Source organism: Eubalaena glacialis, chromosome 6, assembly GCF_028564815.1.
Source record: "Eubalaena glacialis isolate mEubGla1 chromosome 6, mEubGla1.1.hap2.+ XY, whole genome shotgun sequence".
NCBI classification, from domain to species: domain Eukaryota; kingdom Metazoa; phylum Chordata; class Mammalia; order Artiodactyla; family Balaenidae; genus Eubalaena; species Eubalaena glacialis.
In genome coordinates this window covers 76,389,910-76,417,319 of record NC_083721.1, presented here as the reverse complement: position 1 = coordinate 76,417,319, position 27,410 = coordinate 76,389,910, and the positions used below count along the sequence as shown (strand labels likewise).

Below are 27,410 nucleotides of genomic sequence, written 5' to 3'. Positions count from 1 at the left end.
TATTGATGTTCATACTATTAATTTTACTACCGTGAAAAGTTGTGCATTTTAACCAAGATAATGCTATGCAGTGCGAATAAAGTTTGTTAAGAAAAAACGATACTCTAGGAAATGCATTATTTTTCTCAATGGTAGAGGATACAGTCAAAATAAGCATATTTAAGGTCCTTTGTTGCAAGGCTCAATACACTGAGAAGTGCACTTTGAATCTTCAGATGGAGAAAGAAGAGATAAGGGTAGACTATCATCACCTCTCTACAGTGTTTTAGTTTCTGGGTAAAAGAGGGATGCTGTTAACAATTCTGATTACAATCTGGTCCAAAAATGTTGTTCTGTGGTTTGGCCTCCCAATTCGAGTTTTTCTTTTGGAATCTGTTCAGAGCTTTCATAGCCTTGATTGATGTAGAATCCATTTGTGCCATCGCCTGAATAATCTGTCCTGTTTGTGGGAGGCCAGGTTAGGTCTTCTGCCAGTTCTTTTTGCCAGTTCTTATATTGACTTTTAGAATGGATTCCAAATTTTTTCTTGATCAATAGCCAGAACTCTCGATTTTGAAGGATGGCATCCTGGAAAATCAGGTGGAAAAAACAATTAAACCATCATCCACTTCCCCTGGCAGCCAGGTTGCTCACTGCCACCCCCTGTTCTCCCAGGCCTTGCTCTAAAGGTGCTTATTACTGATGCTCTGTGGCCCCTTCTCTCTGCAGCCCCACAAAGCCTAGCAGCTCCCCGGCTTCTTTCCCTTGAGAATCGAGAGCGTGCTTGTGTTCACAGAAATCTCCAAAAGCTTACAGCCTTTCATTTCCACAGATTTCCTAGTTCAATCCTGGCTGGCGATTCACTTAGAATTATTTTACTGCCGGACTGAAATGATAACAAAATAATGTTCTCAAAATCAAGAGAAGAAAACAAATCACTGCTACCTGCCCCATGCCACAAAGAAGGTGTCAAATAATGGTTTGTTGAATGAATGAATGAACTCTAGAAAGCAAATGGGTTTTGCTTTCCATTTTGGGGGGGGGTCCTCTTTTTTCTATGTTTACAAGTACACACAATTTTTATGCATTTATAATAATAGAATTGGCCAAATCTTGCATTCCACTTTTGTTTATACTAGACTCTGTCATATACAGTTTGTAGCTACCATCTTCTCAATAATCATTTTTAATGATTGTATAACATCTCTTCAAATTGCTGTATTACTATTTATTTAAACAGCATCTCTATTTCTGAACACTTGAGTTGAATTTAATATTTTACCACTGTAGATAATACTATGATGAAAACCTTCATACATACAAGTTTTTTCTCTCTTTTTAGGTGGTTTTTTAAAATGAAGTCTCAAAAATGGAATTCCTTTGACTGTGAGAAATTTTATTTGCATTGTGTACAATGGGATATTTGTATATAAACATATTTTTTCTTAATTTGGTCGATGCCTTTTCCCAAGGAACTTCAGTACATGAATCTTTTTTTTTAACTGTCCCTTAAAAAATAGTACCTGAGCCTTTCACTGAGTAGGTAAAGTCATTTAGTGACTTTAGAGAAATGCTATAGGAGAAGACCTTCAAAGGGTAAGAATTGACTAGAATGAACAATGGCTTCCTTTCTCTCTTAATTAAGGAAGCCTTCCTGAAGACAGTTCTTCACTCTAAAAGGTCTTATTGAATTTTAGAGCTAGAAGGTCACCTGGTCTAGTCTCTACCAGATTATTAAAAATACTAGGAAAGTACAATACAATGCCTTCATGTGAGACAAAATTAGTTAATTTGATGTTTTGCTTTCTACACTACAGATACTGAGAGCATTTCTATGCAGCCTTCAAAGAATTTCTCATTTCCCCCAAAGAGAACATGTGCAGTATCACTTTGGGGGATAAAAGTGATTGCTCTAAAAATGAGCATCTGTTGAGAGTCAGTCCTTTATTTATCTCCCCAGAAAAATAATAAGAGCCACACAGAGATTTCTTTACAAAGAAGGCCACACAGAATTGGGTGAAGGCTGCCACGAAAATTGAAATCCTCCATGATGTGATGGTTAGGATGAACTGTTGAAAAACAAATACTACCTTTATACTTTGCATAACTTACACTTCAAAAGAACACCTATTATCTAATTTAATTTATGTATTTGTAACAACTCTCTGGGCTTGGAGGGTTGGCATTACTCTCTCCACTTTACAGATGAGAAGGTCAGTATCTTGCCCAAGGGATCAATGCCAATAAATAAATGGCAGAGCCAGAATTCAAATCAGATCTGACTGCCTCTTGCCCTGTGTTCCCTCCACTGCCTGACAATAGACACGGAGTAAACGTGCCCTGGGTCGCAGACATGAGACTGGACACTTTGGAGCCTGTGTGTCTCTCTTCAGTTTTATCTTCTCTAATAGAGGGAAGATTAAATTGTTCGTCTAATAATATTATTACTTCTGATTCTCCCAAAGCAAAAGCTACCTGGAGTTCATTCTTTCAGTAAAATTGACACATGAGTTAAAGAAACAAAAGGGGGACAGAAGTTCAAGTTTATTTTGATGGAAACTAGGTGAAAAAATTTTGAACAATGTTCCCAGCCCTAAATCTAATGGCTTGATGAAAGTTGAACCTGCCCAACCCACCTCCTTTTAAGGATTAGAGGATACACCTTGACCACCAGATACACTTATTTAATAGGTGTGAGAGCTACAACTTTCCATGGCTGCTTGCATAGCAAAAGAATAGTTATGCAGCTCCCTTTCTGACCCTAAAGGGTATGGAATACGTAGGATGACTGTGAAGAGGGTGGGCTGCATTTAGGACTAAAGCCACAGACCTTCCTCAGTGTCTAAATGCTCACCTTTGATTCTCATCCCTATTCTGATAGGGGTTATTTCAAAGTAACACTATGTTATTTTTTCCCCTAAGTGGAGACAGCTTTTTTTAGGGTTGTGAAATAGGCTCCCTGGGTAAAAGGGTGGTCTGGAGAAGGCTGTAAGATTCGGCAGTGGGTCAGATGGTAGTGGATAGACTGGCCCTTTCCCTCCTGCTGCCACGACCCTGATCTGGGAGGTCTCTTTTCCATCTGTTAGCCTGGAAGACACTGGCCACACTGCTTTGGAATTTGCTTCTGTGATGCTCTCTGCTCCTAGCTTCTGAGCTGCTTGAGAGTGGTGACTACATCTTACTCTTTGTAACCCCAGTGCCAAGCCCACCCTGGAGCTTGATGTTTTGTAAATGACTGAATGGTCTGTGCTTCTCTCTCCACAGCCTCTCTGCTCTCACATACAGCCTTCCTGCTGTCATCTAACGAATCTGTCTTAAGTGCCCCGCTGAAAAACCTGCCCCGATATCTTCAAGGACTCCCATTGTTCTCGGCATAGAGTCAAAACATCACTGCCCGCCTACCTCCATCCGTGCCTGTTCCGCAGCATGCTGCCTCAGTCTTAGCTAATTTTCCAGGTGTTCTGTGAAACAAGGCTTGCTTTTGATTTTTCTCTCTGCCACCCTACATTCTTTTGCATTTCCAAGACAAAAGAGAGTCTTTCAGCCCTCTCTGTTTGTGCTTAAGCTGTTGTCCTGGCTGGGACTATACCCGCCTCCTACTTAGCAAAATCTAGCCTATCCTTCTGGACCCAGATCAAGTTTCATCTCCTGCATGAAATCTCCTATGGCAGGAGGATCCTGCCCCAGGGAGAGCTCCTCCTTCCTATGTCCTTCCCACTTCTATTTTACAGTCTCTTCAAGCATGGACGGCCTCAGGTGGCCATGCCATCGTTTCACTTGGGTATGGTTCATCTTTGAAACAAAACAAGAGGTAGAGGGCCAGAGTCAATCTTTCTCTTTCTTTTATTTCTCTCACGATTCTGGGTCCAAAAATGGGCTCAATAACTTCTTAATAAATTTAATTTTAACACGTGCACCCTGGATCCTATGATGCCCACTGAACTAAAATGCCTTACAGTCACTGTATTACAGACAGAACACGATTGTCCTATAAGTCTATTTTTTCTCACTTCACAATTACATTATAAAGGATTTCTACTATATGATTTAAAAAATAAACTTGAAGGATTAATTATTGTATTAGTATAACATGGAAGAATAAAATATCCAAACATGGTGTTCCAGGTATGAACAGAGCAAATGAACCCAACTAATGACCCTAATAACATGAAAACACTCAGAGGCTAGCATGTGTGCGATGGAGACATGTTATTTGCTCTTCTAGTAAATGAGAATAGCCTCACAACATTCAGTGGCCAGAGAGGATATCGGAGTAACTGACTTGCAAATTACAGTGCAAATGTGGTCCCACTGCACATGAGAGTCACGGATGCCACGTGCCTCCATCCCACGGTATATATCTTGAAAATCGGAAAACAGAATGGAAATTGTGAGGCCCAAGGCAGTTACCAGCAGAAGTGAGAATATATCTGAAGAAACAGCAAACAGTATTTTTAGATGCTAAAGGAATGTTTCCTATAATTTGGCACACACGTTGCAGAATCAATTATCTCTGTTGGGCAAATACCAGATACATCTTCAGATGTTTTGATATATCCTCATATGTTTAAAAATATGTTCTAATGCTTGCAAGACAAAGGTGATATCTTAAAAATCTTTCCTTCAAAGGCTGAGCCTAGAAGCTGTTAATTAAACATATTCTAGTAAACTCCATAAAGGAGTTACCTCAACTGAGGAGTCCTTGGGCCTGGGACACCCTGCAGTGACCAGCCCATGTAAATGGTCACCAGAGAGATCCTGATGCTTTATCACCTCAGGTCTAGTGTCGTTCATGAATAAATAAACAGTCATTCTTCTTGGTGACACTGCACTCTTCTTCATTGCCTAGAGAATAAAGTCCAAGGGTCTTGAATGACTGACATTCAAGGCCTTCCACAATCTGGTTCCAACCAGCCTTTCTAAACTGATCTCTGGTTGCTCTCCCCTGTGTGCCAGGGAAGTTAAACTACAAACCTGCTGCTTCCACAGAGGCCCAACACTTCTGTGCCTTGGTTCATAAAATACCCTGCGTAGATGATATTCTTCCAGTGTCGGCAAGTTCCAATTTTTCTTTTTTTAAAAAAAATTTATTTATTTATTTTTGGCTGCATTGGGTCTTCATTGCTGCGCATAGGCTTTCTCTGGTTGTGGCGAGCGGGGGCTACTCTTCGTTGCGGTGCTCGGGCTTCTCATTGCAGTGGCTTCTCTTGTTGCGGAGCACGGGCTCTAGGCATGCAGGCTTCAGTAGTTGTGGCTCGCGGGCTCTAGAGCGCAGGCTCAGTAGTTGTGGCGCACGGGCTTAGTTGCTCCACAGCATGTGGGATGTTCCAGGACCAGGGCTCGAACCCGTGTCCCCTGCATTGGCAGGCAGATTCTTAACCACTCCGCCACCAGGGAAACCCCCAGTTTTTCTTAAAAAGCCCAGTTCCAACACCACTTTCTTTTAAAGACTCCCCAGTCCTCCCTTACCAAGTTTTATTTCATATGGTGTCTATCACTCTGCTTTACACGGTCTTCATTTATGTATCCACTAGGCTGTAACCACCTGAAAGGGACTTTGTATCTGCCTTTCCGGGACTCTAATTGAAAGAGGAAGTGAGAAACTAGCGTGCACATCTGCTGGCTTCTTTATCTCCAACTTGCCCACGTTGCTTTACTTTGGGGAGCTCAACTTCTCAGGATGCACTGTGCCAACATCCCTGTTCTTATCCCCCAAACCCATCCACTCCTGTGTCCATCAGAACTTTCGGGTGCTTTGTAGACGGTGCCTTATAAATGCTCTTTGATGATATGAGCACCTTCAGGCCGAAACAATAGCATTTAACCAGTGTTGATATGATATAAATGATTCTTACAATACTCAAAATTTATAAACAAACAAATTAGATTTTCTCTTATATTCTCTCTACCTCATTTATTCCAGTGTTGGTGGTCTGTTGGCTCCCAACTCCATAGAGGTCCATACCAACCAGAAATCAGAGGCAACTGTCCCTCTACAGCAGACCCTACTTTTTGAAGCCACAGGGGCTCGGTTTTCCCCCTCACCACCTACACCCACCCTCATATTCATCCATGCCTCATTTTATATATACAACTAGAGGTAGCACCTCCTGGAAGAATACCCAGGCTTGCTTGAGAGGGGTGTGAGACAGAAGAAAAGAGGGAGCTGCATCTCCTAAAATAAAGCAATCTGAGGGCTTCCGTGGTGGCGCAGTGGTTGAGAATCTGCCTGCCAATGCAGGGGACACGGGTTCCAGCCCTGGTCTGGGAGGATCCTGCATGCCGCAGAGCAACTAGGCCCATGAGCCACAACTACTGAGCCTGTGCGTCTGGAGCCTGTGCTCTGCAACAAGAGAGGCCATGACAGTGAGAGGCCCACGCACCGCGATGAAGAGTGGCCCCCGCTTGCCACAACTAGAGAAAGCCCTCGCACAGAAACGAAGACCCAACACAGTCAAAAATAAATAAATAAATAAATAAAAACAAAACCAAAAAAACCAAAATGGTTCTTTAAAAAAAAAAAAAAAGCAATCTGAGCAGCTTGGTGATGAGAATGCCCCCAGGAGATGGCTGTGTGGATTTTTCATTTACTTCATTGTTTCCAAGTCCCAAGGACCCAGATGCTGGGAAGAACATGATGCCCCAAATGTCCATCCTGATGAAGGCCTGGTACTCACTGGAACTGGGCTGACTGCTGTGCACATCACACTGTACTCAGACTAGTGATCTGAAAAGCAGGTCAGGCTAGGGCACAAATGAGCAGTGTAGAAACAAAAATGACAAGGCTCTCTTCTTTAATTCAGCTTTGACTGGAAAACGTAATAAAGAACTGAAGTGAATGTTGCCCTCCTTGGTTAGTTGCTATTGATGAGGAAAGTTGAAAGAATGGGCTCTGTTTGCACAGGTGATTTGGGAAGACAAGCCCTGGGCAAGCCATTACAGATTATTCTCAGATAAGAAGGTTAGTGAATATTCACACCTGTTTCCATAAAAATTAAACCTGTACGTTTCTTACGTCTCATCATCATAAAGTTGATCTTCTGTCAAAGGATGTTAAGAAAGGTAAAGACTTTTCTGTTACATCAGAATAAAATTGCTTGTATATTTTAATAGTAGTTCCAAGGACTTTTGACTTGTAACCTTGAGAGTATATGATTTATTATAAGACTATGTTTGTTAGAATATGTTTATAAAACTTTTTTCATTTAAAATTATCAGTTATGTTTGACATAAGGCTTTGAATTTACCCACAAGCTTTAAGTCACTATGATATAACTAATCCAGCTCCGATTAACTCAATTTATGTAGAAGGACTTTGCAGCTACTATTCAAATGAAAGTACTAGACAATGTAATATATCCTCGTAAAATATATCTGTGATTAAAAAAATTGCTATAAGAGATTAGCTTGAAAATATAAAACAGAATCTTGATTTGTTGTGACAGGAGCCAAGGGCATTATCAAATACTATGTCAAAATTAAGAAAAATTATAAGAAGTTCAGGAAGAAATTTGTAAAAACTATAATTAAAAGAAAATCTTAGCATGCTCTCAAAATCTTTGACCAACAGCTTATACAAAAAGAATCGGGGAGGATGAAAACAGAGAGACTGTGAATAATATAATTGCTAAAACTGGTTTTGTATGGTAAATTACATTTCATATTTAAGAATAGCAATGAGACTGACTTCTCTAATATCTATGACTTTTTTCAAAAATTAGAAATTAGAGTTTATGACACGTGATGTACAAAACTGGTGTAAATTCTCCAAAGCAGAAATATTACAGGCCAGATTTTCTCTGATCATGACAATAAAACTAGAAATTAGTAACCAAATTTAAATGAAAAATCTCCTCACATACAAATTAAAAACAAAATTCTAAAGATCTGTTTGGTCAAAAAGGAAACCAAGTCCATTTGGAAGCTGTTGAAAAAAAGAACAGTAGAAGAATGAAAACAAAATCCCTTCCCACTTGAAAGTTAAAAATCACTATTCTTGAAACTAGTGGGTCAAAGAGGAAATTAAGTCATAATTAGAGACATAAGAAAATGTAAAGAAGTAACCCAAACTACAATTATTGGCCTTGAATGCTTTTCTAATATCACAAAAATAAAAGAAAATACATGGATTATAAAATCAATTCAAACGTTAAAAAATTTTTCAAAGAAAGTAAGAAGAGGGGGAAAATGAGAAAAGCAAAAATGAACAAATTAGAAAATAGAAAGCATACAGAATTATTAAATAATTCTTTAAATTAAAGAAAACCAGTAAAAATACATTTCTGGTAAGAATAAATAAACATAACACACGTAAACATGATTAAGATGAGAAGCTATTAAAAGAGCTGTAGAAGTCATTAAAAATTGTAAGAAAATACCATCCCAAACCCTATGCTAAGACAAAATAATCTCGATGAAATGGAATTATCTGGGCAAAAAAGAAATTATTTTGAAAAACAGTTTACAAGGAGAACAACCTAAATCAATCCTCAAAAAATTAACTCTTTCAAAGAAAGGGTTTGGAACCAGATGATTGTACTGGGTTCTTGCAAATGGTCAAGGAGTAGACTATTCCTACTTATAAAATATTTTCCAAAAGAAAGAAAAATTCCAAGAGTTTTCAAGTCTAATACCCAAACCTAACAAAACACTACACAAAAAACTTCAGATCAATCCCATATAAGATGTAGATATTAAAAACCAATAAAATTCAATTCAGTAAAAGTGTAATCCACCACAAATAAGTAGAGTTTGCTCAAGAATATGAAGATGATTTAATAAAAAGTTAATTAATGTAACACATTCCAGCAATAGGTCAAAATAGAAGACAAGTATAATCATCCCAGTAGGTGATAGGAAGACATTTGATGAAATACATCTCCCATTTTTTATTTTAAAACATAGTCTTGATTTACTGGAAATAGAAGAGTATTTTCTTTACATGATGTGGCTCACCTTGAACCAATATTCAAAATCATATTTACAATTCAAAACTACTAGAAGTATTTTTATGAGGGAGTAGGACTATCTGCTATTTCCACTATTACCTGACATTGCCTTGGAAGTTCTGGACTGTACACCAAAACAGAAAATATAAATAAGCATTTTAGCTATTGAAAAGAAGGAACATTATTAATTGCAGATACTAGTAATTATCTTTCTAGAACACTCAAAAATCAAGGATTTACAGCAAAGTTCAGAAAACATTTGGAGTAGAAAAATAAATACAATAAACAACACTATACCTTTCACATGTATTTGTGATTACTGATTAGAAAATATCATGGGAAAAAGTCAATCACAATATAAACAAAAATACGAAAAACATAGGATTAGTTTTTTTAATAAATGTGCAGGATCTATAATGGAGGAAACTACAAATATTTACTAAGAGACATAAAAGAAAGACATGACATGTTCTTAAATGTGAATACTAAATTGTGTAAACAAATACATTTTTCTCCTAGTATTAAAATCTCAAAGGAGATTTTTTAAAAGCCTGGCAATTTATTCTATAGTTTATTTGGAAGAATGAAGAAGAAAGAAAAGTAAGAAATTTTTGAAAAATGAAGAGTAATGATGATATACCAATCTTATTACTTATTAAATCATTATAAAACTATAATTTCTAAAGTATAATAGTAGATTAAAGAATAGGCTGGCCTATCAATGAAACATAAAAGACAGTCTAGAAACAAATTAATTATATATAAATTAATATATAACATAAATATAATATGAAAACATATAAATTATATATATCAGAAAACCATAAATATACATGTATATAGGTATGATAAAGGTGGCATTATATTCAGTTGAATAAATGACCAAAAGGAATATTAAATAATAAAATCTGCCGGGAGAACTAGTGACTAGTTGGATAAACTAGTTTGATCTCTACCTCAAACTATATGCCAAAATTAACATTAGATTTAAAAAGCATTAAAATAAATTAAAAAACTAAATGAGTGATGATCTATCTGATTATGTAATGAGAAAAAAGCTCTTTATGCATAAAGGCAGTGGAAAAAAAATCACAAAGGAATAAACAACTCACAAATAAATAAGAAATATAACAGCCGCCAAACAGAAAAAAAATGGATAAAAAAATGTAGACCATTCAGAGAAGAAGAAAGACGAATAACATGAAAATACATTCATTGTCACTGATGATCAAAAAAATGCACAGAATGATTAAAGTGACTTGCCTAAAGTTATAAAACTACTAAGAGGTCAAATTGTATTTGAATTGGTTAGAAAGCCTTTTACAAAATATCTTGACATATGTGTATGTGCTTAAAACAATTCTTGATGACTCAAATTAGGACAGGACTCATGTGACCAATCAGTATAGCACGTACTTATCTGCACATGAGCAGGTTTCTGCCCATGGGCTCGACCACCTATGACAATTATGGTTCAGTACTCAATTTTAGAGTAATGCAATTGTTTCCTTCTCAGCCGATCACTTCACCAGTGAGTTGCAACTCTAGGGATGGTGGGAGAGTAGAAAAAAATGTTTGAAAAGAAAAATTAAACTTCATAGTTACAGTTTGTATAGATGGCTTTTCAAAATGGCTTTCCCTTAGAAAAGATAAATGCTGTTGTGATACAGTTGATGGTGGTGATGGGCCATAGCGTGGTACTCTCAAAACTTAAAACTGAACTGGGAATCAGAGTTGCATTTCCAGTCCAGTTTCTTTCCAAACTCACATTTGTTGAGAAATTACTCTGGTTGTCCAGAAAGCACTTACTAGAAAAGAATCACCAGCATGTATGGAACTTTTTATTCTATTTCTATCCAGCTGGTAGGAAAAAATTAGTTAATCACAACCAGGAGACCTCACCTTGCAAGTTGTTCCAGCCAGTAACTACTAGGACATATTTTGTTCACCTCTTGCAACGACAAATCATGAATAAATGCAGAGGAAGTCAAGATTGTTCTTTGTCCAGAATTCCATCTGGAGCAAATGATTTGTCTTCAAAGGGCTTGGATGACAATTTCCTATGGAATCTCTTTCAGTTCGGAACATATGAACTCTATGTGTGTGTGTGTGTGTGTGTGTGTGTGTGCACGTGTGTGTGGTGTGTTTTCTTTAGTGGACTAATGTAAGCCTCCTAACATGGGTCCTGAGTTTGAATGTGCCCACTCTAATCCACTCTCCTCACACAAGCAAAGCCTCTTCCTGAGGATCTGAACATTCTCCTGCTTACGAGTGTCTGTGTTTCTATTTTGCTAATAAATTAAGTTCAGACTTCTCAGGCAGGCCCAGAAGACCTTCACACTCTGGTCTCAAGGAACGATTTGAGACATCTTTTGCTAGACCTCCCATGCCCTTATATTCCAGTCATAGGGGAATATTCCCTGTTCCCCAATTTGTACGCCTCTGGGTCCAGACATCCTATTTCCTCTAAGATCACTGTATCTGAAACATCTTTACATTCAGTGGCGAGCATAACTAGTGCTCCCCATTCTTCTCTCTAGTGCTGCATTTAGCTCATTGTTTTGCAATTATTCCTTCACATATTTTTATTTTCCACCCCTGGGATGAGAGTTCTTTGAATGTGGAATGTTTCTTTTGGTTTTACTTTTGTTTGTTTGTTTTACTCGACTATATAACAAATCCTTAGCACCTAGCACAGTGATGCCACATGATATTTGCTCAGGAAAATATTTTTTTTAAGACATGGGCTTTCCCAGTCTGGATTGATCCATTTGCAATATTCATTTTTTTCAATAATCAAGCCCACAAATAAACTTGTTTTCATCAGCTTTCTTGTTCAGCTTGAAATTTTTTACTACTATTATAACTGTTTATAGATAAAATTCATTTTTCAATTGTGAACTCAAGTGCAAGACTTAAGTCATATTATCCTTGGCTCCCTAGGCTCCCAAAATGTGCTTTGCATATAGTAGATGTTCAGTTACTGTCTGTAGAATAAATTAATGAAACAATCAGCAGTCACAAAGCTTTCTTGCACAAAGAGGACAGACAGACTAGAAGGCCTGAATTACAGAATTTAACACCAAAATGTATCCAATCCAGTATACTTACATGGCAGATAAAAAAGTTGAAGACTAGGGCTTCCCTGGTGGTGCAGTGGTTAAGAATCCACCTGCCAATGCAGGGGACATGGGTTCGAGCCCTGGTCCGGGAAGATCCCACATGCCACGGAGCAACTAAGCCCATGCGCCCCAACTACTGAGCCTGCGCTCTAGAGCCCTCGAGCCACAATTACTGAAGACCGCATGCCTACAGCCTGTGCTCTGCAACAAGAGAAGCCACTGCAATTGGCAAGCCACTTGCCACTGCAAGAGAAGCCCGCACACTGCAACGAAGAGTAGCCCCCGCTCGCCGCAACTAGAGAAAGCCTGCGCGCAGCAACGAAGACCCAACGCAGCCAAAAATAAATAAATAAAATAAATAAATTTATATAAAAAAAAAAAGTTGAAGGCTAGAATGACATAGCTAGTTAATGACAGAGATAGGACTACCCATCCATCACCCTTTTGGCTATACCATGTTTCCTAGATTCAATCAAAAGGTCACTTCTCTGAATACGTGCACTCCAATTTGGGGAAAAATCTGGTTTTGAAACAAAAATGAATTCTATGTTCTAAGTAATACTTGAATTGCTGAATTGGGGGTCTAAATGATAGTCTTAGACATCGTTTTGTAGTTTTCAATCTGTCCTTCACTGATCCCTGGGGCTCTGATGCCCTCAGGATGACAGTGGAGTGAGGGGGAGTTTGTACAAGCCCTACCTTAAAAAGAGCAGCTCTTTCTGCCTTTCCTTTTGGAAGTCGGGCAGGCTTTGTCAAAAAAATGTTTGAACATCTAAATTCACCTCATCTTACCCTTAATTTATAGTTAAGGAAATTAAAGCCCTGGAAGGTGAAGAGATTTGCCCTGAATCTGCTGTTCGATTCAATCAGAACAATGATACCATCAATGAACATTTTAACACTCATTTGAAAAACTGAAACTAATTTAAGCAAATCTCTCTTGTATATCAGCGGCTGGTTGACTATAGCCCATTGGCCAAATCCGATTCACCACCTGGTTTTGTCAATAAAGTTTTATTGGAACACAGTCACACTAACTTGTTTATATGTTGTCTCTGACTGCTTTTTCACTACAACAGCAGAGTTGAGTAGTTCCAACAGAGACCACAGAGCCCACAAGGCCCGAAATATTTACTACCTGGCCATCTACAAGAAATGTTTGCTGACCCCTGGTCTATATGATGTCCAAACCACCAGCAAATGAATACATTCATTCAGTCAACCAGCTGTTACATCTATACATCAACAGCCAATGTGAAGATCTTTCCCCACCCACTCCACATGGCTCACTCCAGCACTCCACCCATTGACTGTGTTCTGTGTTCTATCCCATCACTGGTGTTTTGCAGTCTGGAAACAACTTTGGTTAATTAAAATTTTAGAATATATATTCAAACCAAGTTGAACAGCATCATTGGGTATTCATTGTACCACCTTCAGAAAGGAAAACTAAGAAACCAAACTTGACTTGTATCTGTAGACCTCACAATACCAGGGCTGCTGCTTCACACAGAGAAATGCACAGACCTGCACAATGCAGGTGAAGCAGGTGTTTAAAAAGACTGACAACAGCAAAGGGGGAGAAAGGAGCTGTCCTGCTGGTTGGTATGGAGCCAGTTTTGGGTAGGCATGAGTTGAGCTCACTGAAAAGACAAATGCATTTTTCCTTGTTACAATTTCATTATTGAGAATAAAAGATTGAGATGCATGTTACCCTGAGTCTTGTGTTAGGGTTCAGACTCAGCAAACATGAATTGAGGGTTTACATCTAGGTAAGCTCACTGCCTAGCTGCACGTCCAATGCTACCAGCCTTTGCCTCTTCCATGCTTTGATTTCATCTTCAGAAATGAAAATTAATGGGTTCAAAAGTTCTATAATTAATACATGTACCATATTGCATAGTGCAAATATTTTCTCCACAACCAGACTGGCTAGGAAGGGTATGTAAAAGAGAAAGATGACTTTCCACACAGATAACAGTACTGTTATCTCTCAGTGATGATGGAAAAGTGGAGAGTTAAGATGAAGAGAGTAAGGAGGCATCTAACTGGACTAATCTTCGTATGCTGGGAAATTTTTTTTAAAACACTCACTCTATTATTCATTTAGCCAACATTCTCTGAGCACTTCAGTGTACCAGGATAGATGCTAGAAGTGTGTTCTGCTCCCTCCTGGACAAGTGTGTAATTGGAGGACTGCTAGAGCACGTTAGAATTAGTTAGGAAAAAGAACTTAAAGAAATCTTCCCTCCAGATGGGGATGTTAAAATATATTTTGGTCCTAGGATTTATTTTTTAACGTTTAAGGGATTGGCAATAGGCAGGGATTAAACAGAACCACAAAAAAAAAAAAAAAAAAAAAGATGATTACATCCATCTCAGAAGCCTTATATGCTAACAAACTGATGAAAATGGAATGTACTTTACTTCTCAGGGCAGAGCAGGAAAGACTCATGGGGAGGTCGGGATGTTTCAGTTCTTTACATCTGTTACTTCTCCCCTTTTCATAGCTTATGACTGGTTTCTTTGATGTAAGAAAGTGAGGTATGTATCCTTAGGTCTGTGTTCATGCATGTAAAGGCAGGGCGGCGGGGAGTGAGTGTCCAGTTTTAGATAATAAAACTCTAAAACAGGTCTTTAGTTTGCTCAATGCGTGTTCTGGGGTAATCACAAACACTCTTTGGTTCTTCATTTTCTCATGCATAGAACGAATGTGTTGGAATGTCTAAATGGTCTCCAAAGGCTCTTCCAACTCATTTATCCTAAATCTCTCTGACTGTCTAAAGCTTTACCTTTATCAATTTAATCAGTGTTTCCCAGGAGGGTGCTGGGCTAGTGGCTGTGAGTTATGCAGGGTTGAGAAGGACATCTCCTCTGCTTTTAAAGAGCTTGAAGTCCAGTGGAAAACACAGATGGGGTGTGGAATAAAGAATGTGGCTAGCCTTTGTCTCAGGTGGACCCTTGGAGTGAAAAGTTTGACTGGCCTTTGCCCCCACTTCTTGGGATATATCCTCTAAATCCTTGGAATTTCCTGATTGATAGGAGTATCTCTTCTGTTCATAGTGGGCCTGAAGAGAGTTTGTGCTAATGAGATGACTCAGGATGCGAGCTGGCCATGCCAAAAATACCAACTGTGTGATTAGAGAGCTGGGGCCTTCAGAGAAGAAGAGAGCTGGAGATTGAGTTCAACCTCATGGCCAATGATTCAATCAATCATGTTTCTATGATGAAACCTCAATAAAAACTCCAGACACCAAAGCTCAGGTGAGCTTCCCTGTTTGGCAGTACTCTGCAAATGGTCACACATCCACGTGCCAGGAGAATAAGGCAGGCTGACTCCCTAGGGAGAGGACAATGGAAAAGTCATGTTTGAGATCCTCCCAGACCTTGCTCTTATGTCTCTCCCTTTGATTGGTTCTGATTTATATCTTTTTGCTATAATAAAACTGTAATCAGATGGATAGCACTTTCCTGAGTTCTGTGAGTTGTTGCTGCGAATGATTGAACCTGAGGGACTAGCGAGAACGCCCACATTTATGACCAGCACGTCAGACGTGTGAGTGGCATGGGGACCCCCAAACTTACAGCTGGTGCCTAAAGTGAAGGCAGTCTTGTGAAGGCTGTCCCTTAACCTGTGAGGTTTGGCCCAACTCCAGGTAGCTGGTGTCAGAAGTCATTGCATGGGCACAGAGAAGAGGTACACAATGTGGACTCTGGTCAATGCTGAGGGAGGGGTGCAAGGAGACCACTCTGCGGCCATAGAAAGCAGAGGCCGCAGTGCTTGGAGTTCTCTCTGCAGTCCAGTATCCAGGGTAGAATGTGGCCACAGAGTTCATAGAGAGGCTCTGGGTAGTGGAAAGACGTGTAATTACACCTCTGGGCATCTGGCTTCTACCTCTTTGGTCTTCTCTTTCTCAGATGTTCATTGTAGTTTCTGCCTTTTCTTTTACACAGGGACTGTGGGAGATTGAATTATTGGCCTCATTGTGGCAAAGTGTACTTTATCTCCCCTTAATTTTGGTTTTTACTGTGTAATTTTCTCTGGCCAGAGAGATGTTAGCAGAGTTTTGAGGCATGCTTGCATAGCTGGGCTTGCTCTCTGGCTCTGCTGTCTTTGATCTGTACTCATAGCATGCCCAGGTTTGTCCATTCAGTCCAGCCCCAGAAAGAAAAATGTAGAACAAATCTGAATTAAACCCAAAGCCTGGACCAAGACCAACTAATCTACGTCCTAAGCAGAGCGGCTCAGGTAAGCCCACCTAGATCAACTGAATGGTAGTCAACTTATAGAACCATGAGTGGCTATTGTAAGCCACTGAGTTTTGAGAGTGGTTTGTTATGCAGCATTACTATGGCAATTACTGTGGCAATTGATACAGAATGCTTACATAAAGATTATTTTAACTTTTTCCCTAATAGAGATGTTTAATACTTTCTGACAGGGAATCTGTATACTTGACTATAAATAAAAATAAAAATAATGACAACCATTTTAGAGTCCCTACTAGGTTCCAGAGGCTGTGCTAAGTGTTTTATAAACATTATCGTTATTTCTTTAAGAAGCAATGCAAAATAGGTATTTATCTTTACCAGTAAAGAAACTGATGTTCAGAGAAGTGGAATCCCTTGCTTAAAGACCCATAGTTAGTGAGTGACATGGTGGTGATGTAAACTCAAGTCTGTCTGACTGTAAAGCCCCATGTTCTCTGCTCTACAGCAAACTGCAGTGGTTTGGAGCTCATGAATTGAAAAGAATAAAATGAGGAGCCCTGGAATACAAGCTCAGACAGCAGAACAGTTTATCAGCAACTAGAAGAACTTTTCTAAATTGTCTAGGTTTCTTTAAAATGATGATATCTATCAGATTGCATGCAGAGGAATAAAAACTTGTGAAGTGTTATATTTTATTCAGAATTAATCATTACCTCCTCAGAGTTTCCTCAGCACATTACCCATATTGCTGCTATAGTTCAGAATGTCTGGCATTGTCTACTTGTTTACATATGTATTCAGCAGACTGTGAGCTCCCTAAGGGAAGAAATCCTATCTCGTTCCACTTTCTGTTCCTTACTGAACCTAGCACAGAGCCTGCTGTATGGGAGGACTTAGCAGCTTTTAAATTCTATTCTCAAAGTATAGTTTTTAACTGTTCGTCATCATTTAGATATTATGTAGGTATGTTTCTCCTAAATAGTTGACTTACTTGTGTTATGGACATTTCAAGTCACGTAAGTCAAATTTCAGGAGTCTTGTGAACTCATCTAAACTACATGCAAAATTTTGATTGTGCCTCAGGAGATTTTTAAGGTGAGAAGATCTCTATCTTCCATCAGATTCTCCAAGGGGCCCAAGGCCCAGAAAGGACTCATTGAAGCACTGATGGAACTTAAGAGAGGTATTTCTATAACAGATACAATCCCTCCTACAGCCTTCTTCTCTGTACACTGTGCCTCCTCCAATATGCTGGAGCGATTGGCCCAAATGGAGCTGAATTACATGACTTCACTCATAGAAATGATTGGCCTCGACTGGGCATCTTACCCAAGAGAAGTTGATAAATTTTCTTTCCAAACGATTTGCAAATGACACTGAGAGGGCTGAGCCAATTGGCTGTAGGAAGACTTGCAGAAAGGTTATGGAAACTCAACAATAGTCACCATCTGGGGTCATTTGCAAAGTGAATGAGTAGAAGTCAGATGAAAACAGGAAGGATAGAAAGAATAAGAAAGACAGAAGATGGTCTCTTGGAAATAAGGAAAGAGGACTCTAGCCCTCCTCAAGCCTTGATGCTTTCAACTTTCTGTTCTCAGAATTTTTTTGAGAATTAGATTCTTAAACATGTCCCGTCCTCAATTTTCTTCATCTAATTTGAGTGGGTCTTACTGAAAAGAACAGGGATGCAACTACAACAAGTTCCTTTCAAAATGGCTTCTAAACCTATGAAGGTCAAATTGGACTTCAAGACATGCATTTTCTTAATTGACTTCTCTGACTTCATCTTGCTTTTGCCCTAGATTTTTCCTTTCATATATTATATCTTGTCTTATTAGTGGCCTTTGTATGTTGCATTAAAATCTTGTGGATACACAAATCAATCAATGTGATAATCCATATTAACAAATTGAAGGAGAAAAACCATATGATCATCTCAATAGATGCAGAAAAAGCTTTTGACAAAATTCAATACCCATTTATGATAAAAAACCCTCCAGAAAGTAAGCATAGAGGGAACTTACCTCAACATAATAAAGGCCATATATGACAAACCCACAGCCAACATTGTTCTCAATGGTGAAAAACTGAAACCATTTCCACTAAGATCAGGAGCAAGACAAGGCTGTCCACTCTCACCACTATTATTCAACATAGTTTTGGAAGTTTTAGCCACAGCAATCAGAGAAGAAAAAAAAAATAAAAGGAATCCAAGTCGGAAAAGAAGAAGTAAGCTGTCACTGTTGCAGATGACACAATACTATACATAGAGAATCCAAAAGATGCTACCAGAAAACTACTAGAGCTAATCAATGAATTTGATAAAGTAGCAGGATACAAAATTAATGCACAGAAATCTCTTGCATTCCTCTACACTAATGATGAAAAATCTGAAAGAGAAATTAAGGAAACACTCCCATTTACCATTGCAACAAAAAGAATAAAATACCTAAGAATAAACCTACCTAAGGAGACAAAAGACCTGTATGCAGAAAATTATAAGACACTGATGAAAGAAATTAAAGATGATACAAACAGATGGAGAGATATACCCTGTTCTTGGATTGGAAGAATCAGCATTGTGAAAATGACTATACTACCCAAAGCAATCTACAGATTCAATGCAATCCCTATCAAACTACCAATGGCATTTTTCATAGAACAAAAAACTTCACAATTTGTATGGAAACACAAAAGACCACGAATAGATAAAGCAATCTTGAGAAAGAAAAATGGAGCTGGAGGAATCAGGGTCCCTGACTTCAGACTATACTATAAAGCTACAGTAATCAAGACAGTATGGTACTGGCACAAAAACAGAAATATAGAACAATGGAACAGGATAGAAAGCCCAGAGATAAACCCATGCACATATGGTCACCTTATTTTTGATAAAGGAGCCAAGAATATACAATGGAGAAAAGACAGCCTCTTCAGTAAGTGGTGCTGGGAAAACTGGACAGCTACATGTAAAAGAATGAAATTAGTACACTACCTAACACCATATACAAAAATAAACTCAAAATGGATTAAAGACCTAAATGTAAGGCCAGACACTATCAAACTCTTAGAGGAAAACATAGGCAGAACACTCTATGACATAAATCACAGCAAGATCCTTTTTGACCCACCTCCTAGAGGAATGGAAATAAAAACAAAAATAAACAAATGGGGCCTAATGAAACTTAAAAGCTTTTGCACAGCAAAGGAAACCATAAACAAGAAGAAAAGACAACCCTCAGAATGGGAGAAAATATTTGCAAATAAAACAACTGACAAAGGATTAACCTCCAAAATTTACAAGCAGCTCATGCAGCTCAATATCAAAAAAACAAACTACCCAATCCAAAAATGGGCGAAGACCTAAATAGATATTTCTCCAAAGAAGATACACAGATTGCCAACAAACACATGAAAGGATGCTCAACATCACTAATCATTAGAGAAATGCAAATCAAAAGTACAATGAGGTATCATGTCACACCAGTCAGAATGGCCATATACAAACAATAAATGCTGGAGAGGGTGTGGAGAAAAAGGAACCCTCTTGCACTGTTGATGGGAATGTGAGTTGATACAGCCACTATGGAGAACAGTATGGAGGTTCCTTAAGAAACTAAAAATAGAACTACCATACGACCCAGCAATCCCACTACTGGGCATATACCCTGAGAAAACCATAATTCAAAAAGAGTCGTGTACCACAATGTTCATTGCAGCTCTATTTACAATAGCCAGGACATGGAAACAACCTAAGTGTCCATCGACAGATGAATGGCTAAAGAAGATGTGGCACATATGTACAATGGAATATTACTCAGCCATAAGAAGAAATGAAATTGAGTTATTTGTAGTGAGGTGGATGGACCTAGAGTCTGCCATACAGAGTGAATTAAGTCAGAAAGAGAAAAACAAATACCGTAAGCTAACACATATATATGGAATCTAAAAAAGAAAAAAAAAAGGTTCTGAAGAACCTAGGGGCAGGACAGGAATAAAGATGCAAATGTAGAGAATGGACTTGAGGACACGGGGAGGGGGAAGGGTAAGCTGGGATGAAGTGAGAGACTGGCATGCACTTATAAATACTTCCAAATGTAAAATAGACAGCTAATGGGAAGCAGCCGTATAGCACAGGGAGATCAGCTCGGTGCTTTGTGACCACCTAGAGGGGTGGGAGGGAGGCACAAGAGGGAGGAGATATGGGGATATATGTATATGTATAGCTGATTCACTTTGTTATAAAGCAGAAACTAACACACCATTGTAAAGCGATTATACTCCAAAAAAGATGTTAAAAAATAAATTAATTAAATTAAATAAAATCTTGTGGGAACAAGGCAGGGTGTGGATAGATAAGCAAGTAATTAAATAAATAATGTGATAGAATTGTCTTTTTTTAAACATTCTCCAAGAGAATGTACTAGGTAGATTTGTTTCATTATGGTTTTTTAAATTAATTTTTTAAAATTTTTATGCAATTTTTAAAGGTTACACTCCATTTACAGTCATTACAAAATATTGGCTATATTCCCCATGCTGTACAACATATCCTTGTAGTCTATCTTACACCCAATAGTTTGTACCCTGAGCCCTTTAGGGCCCGTCCCCACCCTCCCCACTGGTAACCACTAGTTTGTTCTCTCTATCTGAGTCTGCTTCTTTTTTGTTATATTCACTAATTTGTTATATTTTTTAGATTCCACATATAAGTGACAGTATTTGTCTTTCTCTGGCTTATTTCACTTAGCTTAATGTTATGGCATTTTCTTTGTCCCATACTAATTCAGGCTTAAGGTCAAAGTCCTAACCGGGGAACCTGGAAATGTAGATGCCTTGGTGAGAGTGATTTTACATTGATCGTCCAATCGTCAATGACTCTTAATGTCTGCAGATAAATGTCCACAGTTCTCAGCCTGTCAGTCAAGATTCTGTGATCTGACCCAACCTACTTTGTCAAATTTTATCTCCTGCTGTTTTTTTCCACATACCCTACAGTGTGGTCAAATTGAAAAACTCACCCCCTATATTTATCAGCTCTCTCTTGCTCATGCTGCTTCCTTCTACTTGAAATGCCCTTCTTTTGGTAAAAGATATATGAAATCTTTTCACCCTTCCTATTTTGGTGCAAATGCTACTTCTTCCATGAAGCCATCCCAGTGTCTCTCTTTTCTACATTGCCATCTCCTCCTTAACTGCAGATCATCAGAAACAATATCCCCTTTTTCCAAACTCCAAAAGCATCTGCTGTTTTCTGGTACTTGCTATTTTTGACTTGTATTTCATCCATTCATGTATGTGAATCCTCCACTAAACTCTATACATCAGTGATCAGCCTTTTAATGCCCAGGTACTTAATGTGCCTAACACATAGTAGGAGATGAACACTTCTAAGAGGAGGTTGAATGGAGATTTTCCTCTTGTCTGGGGAATTTTGCTGAGCCTCATATTTGAGGACAGTGAGAGGTAAGTGCCAATTTAATGTAAAGAAAGATGACTACCGTATCTCCATAGTACCTACTAAGAGGGATCCACACTGGGCCTTCAACTGTAAGCATGCCATCCCCCCTCCCCCAGTTACCTATGTACCGACTATATAAGAGTAAACCATGGAGATGATCAAGAGATTCTTTAACGGGAATTGTTAGGAGAAGCAAGAACTGTGGTTTTCTTCCCAGCATCACAACGCAAATGAAGGGAGGTCATAAAAACCACTCCAGGAGAGACCTGAAGTGGCGAGGGTGGAGAATGGCTCTCATTCCCCTTCCTGTAATATCAAAGGGAAGAGAGAAGGGGCAGCAGTGAGAACAAGCTACACATCTACTATCTGGTACATCAAGTAGAAGGGATGGAAATTAGCCAGGCTAGAGCTGTCTTGGAAGGAATCTGCCCAGTGGGCTGTTCAGCTGAGGCTAGAGGGCCCAGCAGAAGAAAAAGGCTTTGTGATATGTACCACTAGAAGGCAGATCCTGAAAGAAATCCTGAGGGGTCAGAGGAGAGAGTGCCACACATGTCAGGGAGTGGTCTAGTCCAGACCGCTGGACTGGGAATCTCTGAAGAACTCAAGAACTCATCAGTGAGCCCCATGCAAAGTGCCTGAGTTTAGATGCTTACCCTGTTAGAGGACACTTGACAGGAGAGAACTAGAGTACCCCCACTTAAGCAAAAAGTCCTGGGCTCCTGCCACTTATATTCCCTGAAGCAGGGGTGAAAGTAGAAAACAAAGGAAAATAGAGACCATGGCCTTCTCTCCCACTGCCTGCTCCAAGCCACAGGTCAGGCTTCATCTGGAGAAGAAAACTTTGAATTGGATGAAAACATGAAATGTTAATTTATAATACCTGGACTTTTTATATCTAAAGATGATGTCATTTGAATACCTAGAATTGACCAGGAAATGTCTGCCTGTAGGATGACTGAACTTGCAGGGATGGGAAAGCAATAGTGTTTGAAGGCAGGTGGTAAAAACAAACAAAAATAGCAGTTTCCACCCTCTTTTTTTCATCTTCACCATTTACTTAGCCAGCTACACATTTGTTGAATAATAATTGATAAAGTGCTGTCATTCAAATAGAACACTATGCTTCTGATCTATCACCCTTCTGAGACTTTTCTCTCCCACTAGTAACAGTGGTCCTGCCCTGAGTCATCCCAACTCTCCCACCAAACTCGCTCTGAGATGAGAGGGTAAGTTTCACAGGATGACCAACTGGCATGAGAGTCAGCAGGCTATTGCCATGGGAAAGCATAAAGTATACCCATCACCTTGGAAGTCAAATTCATAACCAGTATCATGGAATTAAGTGTGCAAAAGCTCAAAACAACTTGCTCAAGGTCATCTGGCAATTCTGTGGCAAGGCTACCACCCATGTTTTTGAACTTCTAATCAGTCTACTTGTACACAGCCTAAGTCTTTTCAAGGGCTCACCAAATTAGTCAGTCATCTCAAAAAAAAGACAAAAAGGATGGGTGTAGCACAATATCATTCATCTTGTAATGAGTGCTTACAGGGTGTGATGCACTGTACTATACACTTTACATTCGGTATGTTATCTGATCCTCACAACCTTATAAAGACCTTTCATATGAGTCAGTTATTTATTTAGTAAATAATTTCCTAAAGGTCGCAGAGATAGGGAGTGGTAGAGGATGGCCATGGCCTTCACTTTCAAGCTACCGCCTGCTAGCTTAGCTCTTGGAACATCCTGGTATTCTTTTTGTGTTTTTAACATCATTGTCCATCTTCACAAGTAAATCATGCAAATTGCTTTAAAAAATAGAGAACATTCTAGAAGCAATATCAAGGATTCAAAATGATCCAGTCACGTGAATATTAATAACACATAGAAAATATTTTAGAGGGCTATAAATAGATATTTCAACCCTAAGAATCAAAATTGATATTCCTTACATCCCTGACACTGGTAAATTTTGTCATTGGGTTAATATAATATACGACCTCAATATCACTTTCATGTTTTTAAGATGCTACATGAAATTCTCAAGGTTGTTAATATCCTGCATTGCTGCATGTTTTATCTGTTATTTTTCATAACACTTCCTTTGTTGAACAAGGAAAAGGAGATGAGTATATCATTCTTTTTCTTTGCTCTCTGTTGAGGCAGTCACCTTTCTCACTTACTAAGAGTTAGTATCAAGCTCTAAGTTCCCTGGTAGGAAATACTTTATCAGTGTCATCTCAAAGGAAGGAAATAAGCAATAGCTGCTGTGAGCCACACCTTGCTTTTGAGAGAATTCCACTACAATAAAGCGCTAGCATTTGTTCTCAAACGTCAAAGACCTAGCAAAAGTCTGGTTTCACGTCAATGTGAAGCATAGCTGAATAATGGAAAATGACCTTTGGGTTTCAAAGATTTCCCTTCCCGGATTTCTTGCACATTTTTCTTTGTACAAGACACAAACCTACAAAGAACTGAGAATGTGTTGACAATTTTGTGAGGCTAAGACCTATTTTCTATCAGGACATATTAACACCAAGTCTGAGGACTTCAAGCCTCAACTTACTGCCAACACCACTTTCAGAAACTTCACACGTAATGAGGTCTTGGTAGTTAAGATGTGTCATTGTCAGAACCTCTTATTTGTATGAATAGTTCTAGAATTTCATAGATAAATACAACTAATATGGTTTACTTTGCTAAAGAGCTTACTTGTTAAACAGACCATCAAGGTAGTAGCAACACCTGGCATGAGATACTGGTAAATCCCGAAGAGCTGTCGTTGCTGAAAAGGAAAGAAAAGTAAACATAAGTGAGGCTTCTGCCATCATATCGTCTTTATCATTCCCAACACTCTTCTTGAAAGTAGTCAGGAAGCAGCTGTTACTTTTCTCCCCACTTTAGGAAGAAAGGAACTTACCTAACATCTTTAGCATCTCATTGGATAGAATAAAACCAAATCACTATTTTCCCAGTGTTCAACTTAATTCCATATTAGCAATGAAAGTCAGTCAGTTGGGAAACACCCTCCTTATTGGCCATAGTAATTCTGGCAGCTGTAGACTCAGCCTGGATAGTTGGACTCTCAACATAAGATATTAAAGCCTGAAAGTTCTTCTGGGAACTTCATACTTAAAATTTGAAGTCAAGGCCTCAAATCATTCAACACGTTTTTCTCTCCATCCTCATCCATGGATTGAGTTCACAACATCGTTCTCTTGGAGTCCATTTACTTTCACAAACTGAACAAGTTCCCCACCCCAAGTAAGCCCATTGCAGACTTCATTCTGGTATACCACCTGCCTTTCCAAGGTTTGTGTAGACATAGAACTCCTTTTCAGTTCACATTTATGGAACTGAAGTATTTAAACATGAAAGTCAGCTTGATACTCTCCAGGAACTTGCCTTGCAATACCTTTTGCTGCCAAGTCTCTTTCTCTGCTTCATAGCTATTGACTGAGCACTAAATCATAATCTGGTTCTATGCATATTACAGACCACATTGATGCAGATGAAAATATTTCTGGCCCTTTGGAGAGTGAACTCAAGGCCAAGATGTTTCCAGGTGAAGGTCCTTGGAGGACACTCTTACTTGGGTCTAGACCATCAGAGTGAATGGCTTCAGAGTAGACTGGTTCCAACTCTATCCATGGAGACTTTGGAACTGAAATTCTGCTTTCATAATTTTCAGAGAATGCAAATAGTTTCTCAGTGTCCCTATCATCCTCCAATTCTTTCTCTGTCTTTTTACATTTCTTTCTCATATTCTTTTGCCCTCAGAATGGTAAAATTATATATAAGCAGGGTGAGATGGAACAGGGTTTTTCAAAGACAGCTTTACTTTTTATTCTGGGAGCAGTTTTCAGAGAACTATCGAGGGCTTTGGAAATCAGTCAGCCTGACTTCCCGGAGGCAGATAAAGGCTCGGCCAAGGGCAAGATCTAATTTGTTCTTAGTGATAGAGGCAGAACTTGAATCCAGGTTTCCTGACTCCCAATCCATTTCTTGTTTCTACCCACCTGGTTGGCCCTTGGCCTCTGTGTATGCTTCTTGCAATCAATAGCCCACTGAGGCTGGAGTCCTGTGGTCCCTGCTTTCACCACTCAAATGTCTCAAGAAAGCAGTAAAATAATTCCCTCCTCACAGTGTTCCCTGAGCTTGGTGGATCATTTTACTGTAGAGTTAGTTACGACTGAACCGATGCAGATTACTTTCAACCTATACATATTTCTTCCATATAGCTAATTAATTCTTAGATGGTTATTTTTATCATTTCATTTCAAAAGTCTTTTCAAAACATTTTTACAGAATTGTTAATCCTTTACTAATGACATGTGTAAGTTCTGGGCAAGTTCAGAACTAAAGCTCTGGTGTGGGAATTTTTCCAGTTTTTGAGTCCTTCAAAGTCAAATTCAACAACTTCTCATTCTTTTGATCTCTTCTTAGTCTGCCAAAAATATTCCATAGTTGGAGACTGATGCATTTCCTGCTGAGTTATATTTAGGCTCCCCTGAAGCTCTCTCCATACTCTAAGTGAAGAAATAGAGGCTGGAGGAGGTCAAGTGTCTCAGGTTATCTAGAGAAAAACAACACTCCTAGAAACTGAGCCACATCTACTTATTTCTAGCTCTGTGTTTCATGCACAGCTATATCAAGTTCTCAAGTTTGTAGACAGCTATTCTGAGAAATGTCATTTATTTATAAAACATTAAATCCTGTGTAAGAGCTGCACCACCTTCCCCAAATAAACAAGGGATATAAATGCAATTAGAACTGGGAAGAAATTATTTTGGTTCATACCCAGTAGAGCAGTGATGTACCCATAAACTGGATTATGCCATACATGGTCAAGTATTTAAATACCCCGAAGGATGAGACGAGAGCAGCTAGGCCTTCTCTGTTTAAGAAAACATAAAAATAACTGGTTATATATGACACACATCTCCCAGTCTCTTTTATATTTTAAAAGGAGCTCATTTTAATAGCCTGCTGATATACATTCACTTAATCACTGATTCATCCTCTCAATTATTCATTTAACCACTCATTCACTCACTCATTCTTTCCTTCAATCATTACCTCACCCACTGATTCATAAGTTCACGTTTATTTAAGGCTTATAAGGTGCCAGCATTATGCTCAGAGTCACGGAGGATATAAATGAATCAGGCACAGTCCTTATTTTCAACAAGCTTGCAATGAATTAAGAAGATTAACATGTACATTATAAACACAATACATTGTGACAAGGTGCAAAATGTCAAGTACTGACTCGCCTGTGATTCATTCCATCCTAGCAACACTTGCTCCCCGTGTGTGTTTTAAAGTCCCTTAGAGACATAAAGCTAAGGGCCAGGTGCTCTCACATTATAGGGAGAGTAGATGTGGCACCAATATTTGAGATGAAATGGGTTTGTTGGCTTCAATACACCAAGAAGAACACAGGGTAATAATGTGAGCTGGTATGGGAACCCAAAGAGATAAAGACAACGGTAAAAATTGCAGCTTAGCAAGTAAATAGTCCCTAGTCAATAATATTATAATAACTTTGTATGGTGACAGATGGTTACTAGACTTATCATGGTGATCAATTCATAATGTACATAAATGTCAAATCACTATGTTGTACATCTGAAACTAATATAATATTGTATGTCAACTATACTTCAATAAAAAAGAAAAAAGCAAAT

General features: G+C 38.7%; 1 protein-coding gene across 1 annotated transcript in view; it reads right to left on the bottom strand.

The window, feature by feature from the left end:
* Nucleotides 1–306: 306 nt before the first annotated feature.
* The window catches only part of ATP13A5 (ATPase 13A5), a 147,484-nt gene continuing 120,380 nt past the window's right edge, over nt 307–27,410 (bottom strand). The window contains 7 exon segments of the mRNA XM_061192742.1: nt 307–567; nt 1,974–2,048; nt 4,321–4,409; nt 10,533–10,735; nt 13,518–13,692; nt 24,433–24,505; nt 26,521–26,620. Coding sequence (XP_061048725.1) covers nt 307–567; nt 1,974–2,048; nt 4,321–4,409; nt 10,533–10,735; nt 13,518–13,692; nt 24,433–24,505; nt 26,521–26,620 — 976 coding nt within the window.